The sequence below is a fragment of the Felis catus genome, chromosome A1, assembly GCF_018350175.1.
Source record: "Felis catus isolate Fca126 chromosome A1, F.catus_Fca126_mat1.0, whole genome shotgun sequence".
Taxonomy (NCBI): domain Eukaryota; kingdom Metazoa; phylum Chordata; class Mammalia; order Carnivora; family Felidae; genus Felis; species Felis catus.
In genome coordinates this window covers 79,068,668-79,083,025 of record NC_058368.1, presented here as the reverse complement: position 1 = coordinate 79,083,025, position 14,358 = coordinate 79,068,668, and the positions used below count along the sequence as shown (strand labels likewise).

At 46.2% G+C, this 14,358-nt stretch overlaps 1 protein-coding gene across 3 annotated transcripts in view; it reads right to left on the bottom strand.

The window, feature by feature from the left end:
* The window catches only part of MYO16 (myosin XVI), a 615,221-nt gene that overhangs the window by 70,540 nt on the left and 530,323 nt on the right, over positions 1–14,358 (bottom strand). For all 3 annotated transcript variants that reach the window (XM_023253136.2, XM_045055816.1, XM_045055813.1), the window contains exons 30-31: positions 8,941–9,187; positions 6,505–6,776 (exon numbers count right to left, since the gene is read on the bottom strand). In XM_023253136.2, the coding sequence (XP_023108904.2) occupies positions 6,505–6,776; positions 8,941–9,187 (519 nt within the window). The remainder of the gene's footprint in view (positions 1–6,504; positions 6,777–8,940; positions 9,188–14,358) is intronic.

The window sequence follows — 14,358 nt, the reverse complement described above, 5'->3', positions numbered from 1 at the left end:
TCCTATTAAGACTCGGAGTCTGTTTCTCCTTCTTCAACCCGGATGCACCCTTGGGACTGCCTGACAGACAGGTGGAAGCTGGTGAACACGAGATGCACGACCACCGGGGCTGCCTGGCGCTCTCTTCCTGGAGCCTATGAGTCTTTGTCACACTGATTCTCTACATATGACATCCAGGTACCCTGAAGCCATCATGCTGCACACACCACGTGGAGAGACCATCTCCAGACAGAGATGCCCAAGGAGTCCTAGTCCTTAACACGGCAGAGGCACCAGAAGTGCAAGTGACCGGCTTTCGGGTGATTCCAGCCACCAGCCATGGCCTGCAGCTTCACAAGGGACCTTGACTGAGAACCACCCAGAGGAGCCCAGTGAACACCCACAATCCAAGCACTAGCATTACATGACTGCATTGTATCTAAATCCCTATGTTTTGGATGAGCTGTTAAACAACAACAGATAACTGATACATTCCCTCAAGGTTTGCTTTTGATGCAGATAGAATGTTGGGTTTTTTTTGTTGTTGTTTCATTTTGTTTTTGTATTAAACTGTTATAAATAGAAGTAGCATGGCTTATTTGGAGGCATAGAAAGGCTGGCCTCCAAGGCCCCACTGCCTGGGTCCAGAGCATGGATGTGTGACAAGGGACAGGTTATATTACCACCGCTCCCCGACTCAATGTTCTCAACCACAAAAGGGTCACAGTGATGGTGCCACTCCACTGGGTAGCTGTAAAGATTGAAGATGCTTAGAATAATGCCCAGCACCTAACAGACACTGAGTAAGGGCCAGCTCCTATGGTCATCGTCTTCTTACTTGCTACACAACCAGAAATTAACCATGAGTGACCGGCCGGCTTCCGTGGAGTGTGGGCCGGGCTTCGGCAGCACCAGACGACCTGGGGTGCTTTACTGAGAATGAAGACAACGCATTTGCCCGCCCCACCCCGTAACTACTGAATTCGATTCTTTGGGGGTGAGACCTGGAAAGCTTTGGTCTTCATAAACTAAAATTAGAAATCCACAGTTGGAGTATTAAAGTCTCATTTGATTTTATGGCTGTGTGTGTGTGTGTGTGTGCGCGCGCACGTGTTCACACAAATGCTTGCTAATAGTTCGTTTGCAAATATGGATGTAAGGATTATGAAAGGTGAATTTCTGTTAAGAATTTTGTTTAAAAAAAGAATTTTCGGGGCGCCTGGGTGGCACAGTCGGTTAAGCGTCCAACTTCAGCCAGGTCACGATCTCGCGGTCCGTGAGTTCGAGCCCCGCGTCAGGCTCTGGGCTGATGGCTCGGAGCCTGGAGCCTGCTTTGGATTCTGTGTCTCCCTCTCTCTCTGCCCCTCCCCTGTTCATGCTCTGTCTCTCTCTGTCCCAAAAATAAATAAAAACGTTGAAAAAAAAAATAAAATAAAATAAAAAAAGAATTTTCTTAACAATTGTTTAGTCTTAAGATTTATGGAGAAAACACCTGTGACTCCATCAAGATGCGGTCAGGGAGTAATATTTCACGGTCAAAGGACACCTGTAGGGCAAGTCCTGGTGTCCTAACAGTAGCTTAAGTGTTAAACCCTGCGTTCTCAAACTTGACTCTTATCTGAGCTACTGTGCAGTGATCTAGGGACTTATGTCATTTTTAGGTTCCGTTAGGAGATAAGAATGATCTTAGACAGAATACTTGCCCTTTGAGGGTTTGCTAAGGCATGTCGGTGGCTTTTAAGTTGCCATTTTGCCCAGGACACAAGTTATTTGGCTCTATTCTCACTGAAAGCCAGGGACCTACATATTTAATCTATGAGAAAAAATGAACGAAAAGCTTGTTCATCAAGAAAATATTTGCCTCTGTGTGTGTGTACATATCCACTGTATTCCAATCCTTCCAGGGTGATTTTGCCTAGTGTCAGAGGAAACTTAATGCTTAGTACGGGACCTTGGACATAAAAGATGTCCAGACTAGCTGCATACATGAGTGAATGTAGCATCAATTTACAACCAGCTACAAATTGGAAAAAGGAAAAACAAAAAACAAAAACAAATGAGGCCTCCCCTGAGCCGTGATATATTGTGACCTTGTTATAACATTTTTTTTCAGTGGGAGGAGTCCGTAACCTTTGCTGTTAACCCATCTTACCCATTGGTCTGCCCCCCCACATGCGTAATGTCACTTAAGGTCCTTCCCGACCCCTCCCCACTCTCCAGCAAGGGTCAGCCCCCTTGCTTCGCGCTCCACACCATCTGCTGTTTTTGCTGTTACTCTATCTCATAATCTGTTTGTCCATTTATCTCCTCCACTGGTCTCTGTGGCCCTCTGGGGGAGCCAGATCATGGAACATACTGAATTACTATGTGTTGAATGGACAAATGTGTCCATAAGTTGTGAAATCCGCAATCCCGTTCTTCTATATCCAGTGACATATTCTCAGGATGGCGTTCACGGAAGACCTGATTTCTGTCAAATTTCATGGAACAGCAAAACAGAATCAAGGGGCTTCTGGAAAATACACTGACAGTCCGAATTCAACAAATCCCAAGGGTAAAATTTGAACCTGGCCAAATTGTGCTCATTTTGATTTATCAATAAGAATCAAATTGTTCCCTGAGTACGTATTCAGTGCCTAATGTGTGCCAAGGGCTATTCTAGAATAAAGATGTAAACCAGATAGTGAAAAAAGAAAATTGATAAAATGTTACTTCCAAGTTAAGTCAAAGATGAACTCTTATATCTATGCATATAAGTTGCCTTGTTGAGAATGGAGTTAGGCAGGATTTGCTTTTAAAAATTATGGATTCCTCAAGGTATTATTTCTAAGGAATGGGCTGCTGTTTTCCTTCCTAGTTACTGTTTGCAAAGAACAACCCCAGGCTTTTAAAAAATAGCACAGTTGAACAATGCCGGCAGGTAGGACTACCACACCCCCTCACCCCCCACCCCCCGTGCAGTTGAAAATCTGCATATAACTTTTGACTGTCCCTAAACTTTACTCCTAAATAGCATACTGTTGCAGCCGCCTTAAACATAAACATTCGACTAACACATATTTTGCAAATGTCTTAGGCGTACTGTAGTCTTACAATAAAGCAAGCTAGCGGAAAGGAAACATTACTAACCAGTTTGAATTTTATACCAATGTGAATCTTATCCTCTTGTTATAAAATAATCTGAGAATTCAGCCTAATGGTTTTCCTTCACCTAAAGTAAGCTAATAAAATTTTTCTCTATTACGACTACTTAAAAGACAAGTGACACAAAAAAAAAAACGTTAGTAAGAAAATCAGAAGGAAGAGAATTTACATTTTCAGGATTGTACTCTACGGAAAAACATTCCACGCATAAGCGGACCCACGCAGCTCCAAACTGCGTTGTTTCAAGGTCAACTAGACTTGCAAATAGTTGGCTCGAGCTTGCTAATAGCTTGTGCACAGGTGTCAACATTTGCTGGGCTTATCAAACTGCTTCATGCTTTCCAGGCACAAAGGTGGTGAAAAAAGTGAGCCCTCCCCAGTGCCTCCCTGCATACTGGCTGTGGTGACCGGGGGCAAACCTACAGGAGAGGCATGTGTTAATAAGAACGGGCCTGGGCACAGGCTTGAATGTCACCTGATCATTGGTTTCTCTAAGATGCTTGGCTCTCTTTTTCCAGCAGTTCCCCTTTGCCAAAGGACCCTCTGAGCTGACTCGTCGAGTTTTTGGTAGGCCAAAAGGAATGACTCGGGTAAGAACGTGACTAGTTGTGGTCCTTTTCTTGTGAAACCAAGGTTCACAGAGCGTTTTATATAGCAATCCGGGTTCCTTCCTGTCTTCTGCAGAAAGATGATTTTGTGACATATTACTAGGTGCAAAAGAACCCAGCGTTGTCCTCATGGTACACACACGAGGCGCGTGGAATCAATGCTGTCTGACAGAAGTTTCTATGATGATGGGAGAATCCACACCCGTGCAGTGTGACTCATGACTGAAGAACTGAGTTTGAAATTTCACCGAATTTAAATGGAAAGAGCCACAAAGAGCTAGGGGCGTCTGGACTGGCCACCTCCAGCTCCTGTCACAAATGCATAAACGGGGCCAGAACCCCTGTGCGCGGCAGGTTTATCTCTGGAGGGTGTGGCCACCATTACAGTTACGGACTGGAGACCCAGGTGCCTGGGCCCCGCACTGGCCCCCCTGACTCCTGATCCTACAAAAACCAGCCGGCACACCTGGCCAATCCCATCAGCAGGTTCGATGAAAGGAGTTCATCTTCAACCACAGGAGATGAGCGGCGGTCATAAAGTCCACATTAAGAATCTTGTAAGAGGGGACAAATAATGTGACAGCCATCAAAACACTGCCTTAGGGGGTGGCCTCCAAAATGCCAGTTCATGGGGATGTGATCAGCGGGGGAGACCCCGACAAGTGCCTCAGTCTCATGCCCGCTGGAATTGGGATCCAAGGACTTAACGTTTTACATAAAAATCCTGCAATCTCTTAAGTGAGACTGAAGAGCCTGGTGACTCCCACAGGAGTAGGAATTTCAGAGGCTGACCGTGTGGCCTTTCTCTTTCCTCTTCATTAATCTTTTATTCTGTCACCTTCTTTTTTATATATTTTTCTCTCCTATGGTTCTTGAGTAACCATTTTTTAATAGACATTTTTTTAATCCATCCCCAACATTTTCTTACCCTTCATGGCGATGTGCCTGGTGGGCACCTGACGACTCCAGACCCTGAAGCGCAGAGCAGTGGTTTGTAATGTGCACGCACAGAACTTTCTAGAGGTTACAGACTACTCTGCAGCTGACTTACTCAGTCACAGAACCTGTGTGCGGTGTTGGAATCTGGGCAGGGAGCCGTCTCACATACACGGCAGCGTTCAACCTCGTTTCATGTTGCTTCGAACTTCTGATGCTATCCTAGTCTATTTCCCTTTCTCCTTGTCTCGTTAGTGTTAGCTTGTTGGGCGCTAATCTTCCTCTTCCAATAAAGCCAAAGGGATCCTTCTTCTCATCTCAGCACACCTGTTTCAGCTCCACCCTGTAAATCCTGCGCAGAGGTCCCCAAGTAAGGACGGAAACGGGATGTGTTCCCCTTTTCCAGGGAATGCGTTCACGATGTGCTCAGTCTACGGCCACTTCCAGCCCGTGGGCTACATCAGAGGCCAGTGGCCCTTCACCTCCTGTTCTAACACCGTGTCTGCGCTCACATCTGCATCCACCGAAGCCTGACCTCCCGAGGCCCTCTGGAGCGCTATTTTCACCTTCTGTGGCTGTTCTTGCCACACGGACGTGAGAAACACACCTGCACTCCTCTCCCCAGACTTAGGAATTTCTCCCACATCGCTGACGCCTACATAGGATCATGGCATGACTCATACAGTACAATAGTAATGGGATTAGGCTTTAATAAAAATTCTCTTAAAGATCTATTCTTTCTTAAAGCGACCAAAAAAAAAAAAAGGCATCTGGGAAGATAACTGGGGCCTTCTCATTGCTCGTGGCCGCCGACCCACGGTCTTCCCACCATGGCGTCACCCACCTGCTCCCACACATGAGCGTGTGGTTTTGCTGTGCTTTTGAATCCTGGGCTCATTTGTTAACAGAAGGAATTGTGATCCATCCTGTGTTCAGGTGATACTTCTTAGTGAAATCTAACTCGCTATTTCATGCAGAATCTCACACCCCACCCCACCCTGGCACTATCACCTTTTACCCTGTTTATTTTTCTCTGCAGCGGTGATCTGCTAACAGACTTTATCTATTTACTTGTTTATTGCGCTGAGCATGTGTCTTCCCATGCTAGAACGTAAACCCCACGAGGAAAGATAATTGTCTGTTTCCTTTATTACGTATCCCCATGGGCCGACGACGGGCCTAACTTTCGGTAGGTGATACATAAACTCTGTGGAATTAGTACCTGTTCTGTCAAGGGGTGCTGCCTCTATGCTTCACTATTGTAAAAATTAATCATCAGGCAACACTAGGCCCATGAACTAGTCGACGAGAGATTGCACTGAGAAAAGACCGTGGCTTCCTCCTTTCTTTGCATAAATATTTCTAGGCCACCAATGTAGAAACTTCCCTCAGCTAGACCCCCCAAGTTCTGCCTACTGAATTCTGCCGTGGTGGGATTCTCCTCTGCCTGAATGTTTCACTCTCCACATGATAAAACAGACTTAATTTTTGATTAGATTGTGGTCATAGGGAAGCCTGATGAATTTTTTGAGGATTGTGGTCAGTGAACATCTATGCAGACTAGGACAGACACTCCGGTCAGAGCCCCGATGTCGAGGATGCTGACGTGGGGCCGGGAAGTAAGGAAATGATATCTAAGTGGCTTTTCCCTAAGACGCTTAGAGAACTGAATACATATTATTTATATTTAATGATGAAGAAGCTGCTGGCAAGCCAACAGCTGGACGGATTTCTATTAAAAATATATTAGGGCAATGATACTGCTGTGGGCACTCAGACACCGGAAGGCAGAACATCGGGGCCCCAAACAGGCACTCCCCTCCTCTTCTCCACTGACCTTCACTGGCTGACTCCCTTGCTGCTGCCCATAGGCAGGCGCTCACGGCCTCGTAGGAGGCGCTCAGCCGCGTGGTGGGGTCCCTCTTTGGCTTGGGTGGAGGCTGTTTCCGCGGCGACGGGAGGCCACTGCTGTCATCCAGGCTGGACACCGAGTGCAGGGAAGGAGACCGGGTGGACGGGCCGGCCAGAGACTGGATCAGGCCATCCACCGCCATGGGTACCGGGATGGAGGTGTACTGGAAATGCCTGGGTCCACCCTTGTCTTCGGCTCTTGGGGGAACAACACACAAACAGCACCCCACCAGAGGGGCCCAGATGCATTATTCAGATGGTAACAATGAACCCGCTCAAGCAGACACAATCACACCGTGGCCGGAGGATTCATGGGTAGCACTCTGGTTAACCCGGCATCCAGAGAGGGCGGCCCAGCCTTCCGGCCCCAGCTCTATGATGAATGAGCAGGGGGGAGATGCATCACGGTGACTTTTTCAAAATCTCACACAAACGCAACCCTTCTGAAGGAGCGCCCCGTTTTCTATCAGGCACTCCCTGAATGAATTTTTCACACTCTGATTATTAAGCAAGTCAGAAAACCAGAATTTCAATCTGAATGATAATTTCGGGGATGATAATATCCATCTTAATAGAGAGTTACTGATGCATCAAATGCAAGGAGTTCATCATCGCCCGTTGGCAAAGAGCAGATACTTGACTTAAAACTGTCAAAAGTTTACATTCCTCTCGCGTGCCCTCTCTCCCCTTCCTTCTTCTCCCCTCATGTAAACTCCGTGAACAAATCATTTCATTATGTGCAGAATTATTATTTTTGTTCTGTTACTTCATCTGGTTGTCCAATGCCAAGCGAACCGCCGCCGGGATCCAGTAACTCAAGAGAAAAAAAATTCCTTCCTCCCTTAATTTTACATCAGGCGAATGAACACGTAATCAAATTGGGAAATTGGGGTGGCGGTTTAGTGCCTGCCGTGAAAATAATAAATATTATTCTGGGAGTCAGATGAAATGAATAGTTATCTGGTCTAAAAAAAAAAAAATTCCTTCTGGCTTCACATGTCAATGTAATCATGTACTAGTGAGATGTCAATGCATTCATTTTACAAGGAGTCTCCGAGCATTTGTTCTTGTAATTATATCTTTGTGTGGCAGAGCACCAGCCGGGCTGGGATCTACCACAAGGCAGAGCCAGACACCCATGTAGAAAATGAACTAGCTGAAGATGAAAGCTAGCACTCAGTGGCACTCAGTGAATAATTTGTTTTCCCTGTAATGTTTAATTACAGTTTTCCGTACAAAGGGAATTTTTTTCAGTATTTAATCACTGAGATATTTGAAGCTAATTAGCGAGAGACACATCACCATTTCATCTTTAATAAAAAATCATTTGACATAGGCATTGAAGACGAAGGGGAGTCGTTTTCGACGGGAAACAACCAGATAGCGCCAAGTTCCTGCGGAAAAACAAACATCTGCCCGACGGCGAGTTAGGACCCAGGTCCCTGCCCTCCCAGGGAGGGCGACTGAGGGCCACGGGTGTCCTCGTCATTCACAGACAGGCAAGAGTGACAAACTGGAGGAGGACCAGGTTGTCTCCACATTTCTATTTCGAGCTCAGCATCCGAAGTGAACTTTAAAATCAAAAGCTTTCCCCCAAACCTTCCGTATTGGCGAAGAAAATGTGACAGATTACTAAGGGCAATATAATACATACAACCATTGATTTCACTACTTTTCTGCTTTCAGAAAACAGAATATACCATTATGCCCATTTGGGGGGTCAGATTTCCAGAAGTTTCTACGAGTCACCCTTATATACATAAGACTTGTATAGGGGCACCTGGGTGGCTCAGTCGGTTAAGCGTCCGACTTGAGCTCAGGTCATGATCTCACAGTCTCGAAGTCCATGAGTTCAAGCCCTGCATCAGGCTCTGTGCTGACAGCTCAGGACCTGGAACCTGCTTCGGATTCTGTGTCTCCGTCTCTCTCTGCCCCTCCCCCACTCACGCTGTGTTTCTCTCTGCCTCTCAAAAATGAGTAAATGTTAAAAAGAAATTAAAAAAAATGGACTTATATAAAGATGTCAAGCACCAAGTTATATATTTTTGCTAAGACAGAAACGTTAGCTGCCTTAAAACTTTGGCCTTGAGATGGTAAGTGATACAAGCATCATAGGGGAAGCGGTGATTATTTCCTCTGGCAAAACTAACACATATAGCACCTATTGCAAGAAAAGAAACCACAAGAGGGGACCCTTTTAGATCGCGAGGAGGTTTCAGATAGCAAACTGTGCATGTATCCTCTCTTCTTCCCGTAACCGCTGTCATGTTTGACTGAACTTTGCATTAAGGGCTATCGGAATTTTCTTGGCTCCATGGATCAATTACAAAGGTAATTAAAGTTTCATTCTATCTGCCTTTACCTTTTGGCTCCTTCCTCTGGCTTGTTTCTGGCTTCCGCCTTCTCTTGATGGTGAGCAGCCTTCATTTCGTTCCGGAGCCGGTCATTTTCACGTGCAATGTCGGAAGCGTTCTGAATGACCAGGGCATCGTAGGTCTTCAACCCCATGTCCTCTGTGATCTGCAGGAAGCTGTTGATGGACGTGACCTCTCGCTGTCTGATGCTCCTTTTCTGAAGCAAGTGCTGGCGTGCTAGAAATCCTCTTATAACTTCCATAAAAGAACACAATCAGGGGTCAGCCAGAGGAGCAGAAGTGAAACCCCAGACGTGCAACAAACAAAAGTCACAACACATTTATGTTTGAGCAGCTATAAAATAAGACCCGTTTGACTCAGAATAAGAGTTCACAAAACATTCTAATCTCTGTATTTGAAAAGATATCGAAACCCAGCAATGATAACACTAGACGCAAATTCCTTAATTCGAGTCCTGACACGTCCACACTTCTTTCCCTAACACAGGCTGGACGTGATGGACTGGACTAAAGTCAGAGGGCAGGAAGTAGGTTCAAACCCCAGAGAATTCTGCAGTGGGGCTCCAACTGGACCATTTTAGGACCATTATATCAGAAACGTCTGAGGCTTATGGAAGTAGTCTTCTGACATATCACGTGATGTGTTAACAAGACAGTGATTAAACTTCTAGAAAAGCTAACACTGCATTTAAGACATTGGTTTTCCCTTGAAATTATAGATCTTAGAATTCAAGCAGCTCCTTCTAACCGTAGAAACTTAGAATTGGAAGGGACAGCGTCCTAAGGTCACAGGGCCTACACGGGAATCCCTGCACCTGTCCACAGCATCCAGGGGAAGGGGTCATCTAAATCCTCCCAAGCACACGGGCTGCCTCTCTCACTTAAATGCAGAGTCTGCATTTAAGACTCTGGAAAGAGATTGTGTAGAAATTTAGGATGTCCTTTCTGCTTTCCGGGGATATGGAGCTAGAAAAATGTGTGAGAACCGGGAGGAATAAGTGGGTGAACATACTTTGAAATCGTCAGCCTGTCACTAACTAATGGTAAGACTTGCAAATAAAGGTAGTCATGCCCACCATTTTAAAGGTACTTTCATGTGTTAGACCTTCCATCGTCAAATGCCAAACCCCGGTGATAATTAATACGCCATTAGGTCCATTTTGCACCCAAAGAAAGAGCTTAGTGAAGTCAAGAAAACTTCTCTGGGTAAACACAACCAATGAACGGGAGAGCCAGGGTTCAGCTCTCCGTGCTTACATGCCAAACTCACTCCTCTCCCTTTGACCATACAGACGCTGCCTTAGCTCTCCAGAGAGCAGAGCCCCAACGGAGGAGTCATAGCGAAGCATGTTTGTGATTCATGTGAGAAGGTGCGTTCTAGCAATGGGCACAGGGTGTAAATGGAGAAGGGCGTCTCGTGAGAGAGGGAGCCCGTGTGCTTGGGAGGATTTAGATGACCCCTTCCCCTGGATGCTGTGGACAGGTGCAGGGATTCCCGTGTGGGCCCTGTGACCATAGGACGCTGTCCCTTCCAATTCTAAGTTTCTACGGTTAGAAGGAGCTGCTTGAATTCTAAGATCTATAATTTCAAGGGAAAACCAATGTATGTAACAAAGATGCTTTATTTTTCTTTATAGTGCATGTCGGGAGTGGGGAAGGCCGTGAAACATGAAGTGTTTTAAAGTATTCCCTGGCCATAGAAGAATAAATGTGTGGGTTTTTTATGATACTCATTTTGATGCCTTTACTTGATTAGAAGGTGGAAGGAAAGCTGGACACGACTTTCCACAATTATAGCTGCAGAGGCAAATAATGAGCAGACATCCAAAGTGCTTAAGGTAGGGCTCCTGGGTGGCTCAGTCGGTTAAGCGTCTGACTTCAGCTCAGGTCATGATCTCACAGTCTGTGAGTTTGAGCCCTGCATGGGGCTCTGTGCCGACAGCTCAGAGCCTGGAGCCTGCTTCTGATTCCGTGTCTCCCACTCTCTCTGCTTCTCCCCTGCTTGCACTCTGTCTCTTTCTCTCAAAAATAAATAAACATTAAAGAAAAGTAAAATGCTTAAGGCTTTTTTTTCTCCCCCAAATGGCAATACTAAATGTTTACCTACTCTGGAATGCAGTTGTATTAAGTGCAAAACAGTCCTGCTGAACTAATCTAAAGGGGAAAAATATTAAGCTATAAAAGGTACTATCAGACTTTCAGGATTATAAAATGCACAAGTGTTAACCACGCGATGGGCACGTTGAGAGAGAGAAGGACAAGAATTCAAACTGGTCAGTTTGCTTGCTCATTCCTGTTCCATTAAAACAATTTGAGACATTGACTTTGGAAGGGTGAAGGTGAGGGTATATTCCAGATGTTTAATCTTGTGGAATAAAGGGAAGAATTAATGTGGCTCGGCTAGACTTCTGCCCCAGGGAACAGCAGCGCTATTCTCTGCACGCACATTCACCGGGGGTCTATCACTCTGCCTCCGGGGGACACCATGTTCTCACACTTCATACTGGCGGCCTTTAAAAACCCTTTAAACATGATATAACAGTTGCTCAAAATTGGTGTCTTTAATAAGAGGCAACTAGGAAAAATGAATTTGCCACAAATCAATATTGGCCCTCTTGCTGACAATTTAAAAGACTGCTTTTATACACTTAACAGCATGGAGATCTTCACAGACAGCTTTCCTCTAGGACAGAAGGAACACAGAGGGTCCAAAAGAAGCTTCCATGAGGAATAATTTAATATTAAAATGATTAACGTTACAGCTTTCTCCCCAACGCCCCCCCCCGCAACATTTACAAAAGAAAAATGAGAACGCTTGAAAAACTGGAAATAACTCTAAATTACATACATTTCGAGTAAATTTCACACTAGCAAAAAGTATGGAAGGGGCTGTTCCAAGAGATGTAAAAGTAAAAATCAATAATTAATGCTTTGCATTTAAGAGCCTGTAATTTTAAAGCTGCTTTTATATCCATTATTTCATTTATGTAATCTGGAATTACAGTTTTTATCTTGGTGCCATTTTTTTTAAAGACCTGTCTCAATTTTGATCCTTCAAGGTGAAGGAGTGTCTAGATTTCTGCTTGTTTCTTCAGTTTTGGGTCAGGGGGGTCAGCTTAATCTTTGCCGTTAAATACAGGAGACCTTTCTAGTGAGCATCCCTGATGGAGGAAGATGCGTGTTCTTCTAATTGTGATGTAGGAAACTTTCCAGGAGACTCTGAGACCCTGTTCTATGGACGAATACCATGCCAGCATAGGGACCTCCAATGACTCCACAGCTCAGGTATTAGGGCACTGGTCTGGTCCATGGGGCCTCCCAGCCCAGTTCTAGCTGAGGCTGCAAATGCAGATTCCGATTCTCGAGGTGGTGGGGTCCCGAGCCTCTGCATTTCTAACCGGCTTGCAGGTGATGCTGACTCGACAGGGGCTCAGATCGCACAGCAGGTGGCCAGGCTGACCTCACAAATACAATTGTGGGGCGCACTGGCCTGGGGCCCCGGCCTTTCCCTACCTGGATGAAGGATGACCAGACTGTCATAACCCAGAGAGGAGCCAGACTTGCCCAGAGCTGGGGGGAGGGACTGCCTCCGTCACCTGGGGCTCCCCACGCCGCCCGGCTGACCTCCAGGCTGGTGAAACTGGCTTCGGGAGACCATGCAGAGAACCAGCCACTCGACCCTGCAGTTTGGAGGACACGGGGGCCGTGGGCCTGAGGTGGGTGCTGGCAGGCACTGACTGCCTAATGACTCTGCTGGGAGGGGACGTACCTGTTGGGGTCCCAGCCTGTGTTTCTCAAGCACCAGCCTGCTTGTCAAGAAAGAGATGCCTGCTTGGAGTCGTCTAGAGAGGCTTGTTTTAAAGCACTGTCTGTGGTGACTGGGGTTGAGGGAGAATTACAAGTGACTGTCCCGAGGGGAGCTCATGTCACTTCTCAGGGAGGCAGTGCACAGGAGTGCTGAGGTGCTCCCCTGGGCTCCAACAGCCTTTCAACGCCTGCAGCCCTTCCAGAGAGACCCTGTGCCGGACCGCACAGGTGCCGCTCGAACAGAAGAGCAGCCCCGTCCCCTCACTCTTCCCTCTCTGTCGCCAGCCCCAAGGGTCCACACACACCTGCCCGGACAGGATGAGAGCCACGCCCACACCCCACCTGTGGGGCCTGAGCTGGCCAAGAGGGATGGTTTCACCTGGAAGGGAATTCTGAGCTTCGAACGTTACTTGGGCTCGACCTGCCAAACTCTGACAGTTCAGGGCACCAGCGTGTGGCAGGGCTTTTTCTCATCAGAAAATGATGGGACCCCTTGGAGATTTCAAGCAGGGGCTCCATGGACAGAGGCTCGGACAGAATAAAACCAGTTTCGGACTGAGTTATGCTTGTGCTGGACATTTCCAAAGATAGCAGACAGCCAAGCTCATGTCAGCAGGTCCACCAAAAGCTAGCATGTCATTTCTCCTTCTTCGGCCTTTCTTTAAATATTTATTCACGATATATAGTATAATATAATCATTAAGCAAATTAAAAACTAGTATCTAGTAAGTACATATGTTTTATGGGAAGCATAGTGAAGATTTTTCCAATGTACCCATTTTCAATGGTCACTTGGGTTTTTATAGGAAAAAAAAATCTTTTAAGTTTTTAAAATTAAATTTATTTATTTGTTTTGAGGGAGAGGGAGAGAGAGCGAGCACAAGAGGGGGGCAGAGAGCAGGAGAGACAGAATTCCAAGCAGACTCTGAACCGTCAGTGCAGAGCTTGAACTCACGAACTCATGAGGTCATGACCTGGGCCGAGATCAAAAGTTGGACGCTCAACCCAGTAGGCCACCCAAGCGCCCCTATAGGTACAAAATTCTACACGGAATCTCCCCTAAAGCTAAAACGATGCTGTCTGCCATCAAAGGTAACACTCCAATATCCTTGTCACTTCCTAAAGGAAGCTAAGTGTCAGGGATTTCACCAAGGCATATGTAGAATTATGTAAAATGTGGTTTGGTGAATTTGTCTGTTCTGGTCCTCCAAAAGCCAGCAGCATATACCAGTGGTGCTGACGGAAATGAGCTAGGACTCTGCCTCATATCTGCGCCTAAGTGCCACACGGGGGATCCCAGTGTGGATTCAGAGGTACATCTTCCTGTCGTGTGCTTTTTGAACAGATCAACAAGCATGAATATTTGCCAGGGGGCGGACATGTAAATTGCAAGAAATGAACACTCTCTCTTCCAAATTCCGATCGAGGTGAAAATTTGCTCTAAGATTTCAGATGAAATGACCACCACATAAAGTATGTGCAGTGCATACAAGTGCTGGTAGAGAGCTGCCTGAGCCTGACTGTTTGCCCGGCTCCTCAAAACTGCCCACGCACAGTGTCACGGAAGGGGCCCGCTACCGTGTGGATCCCACCGACGTT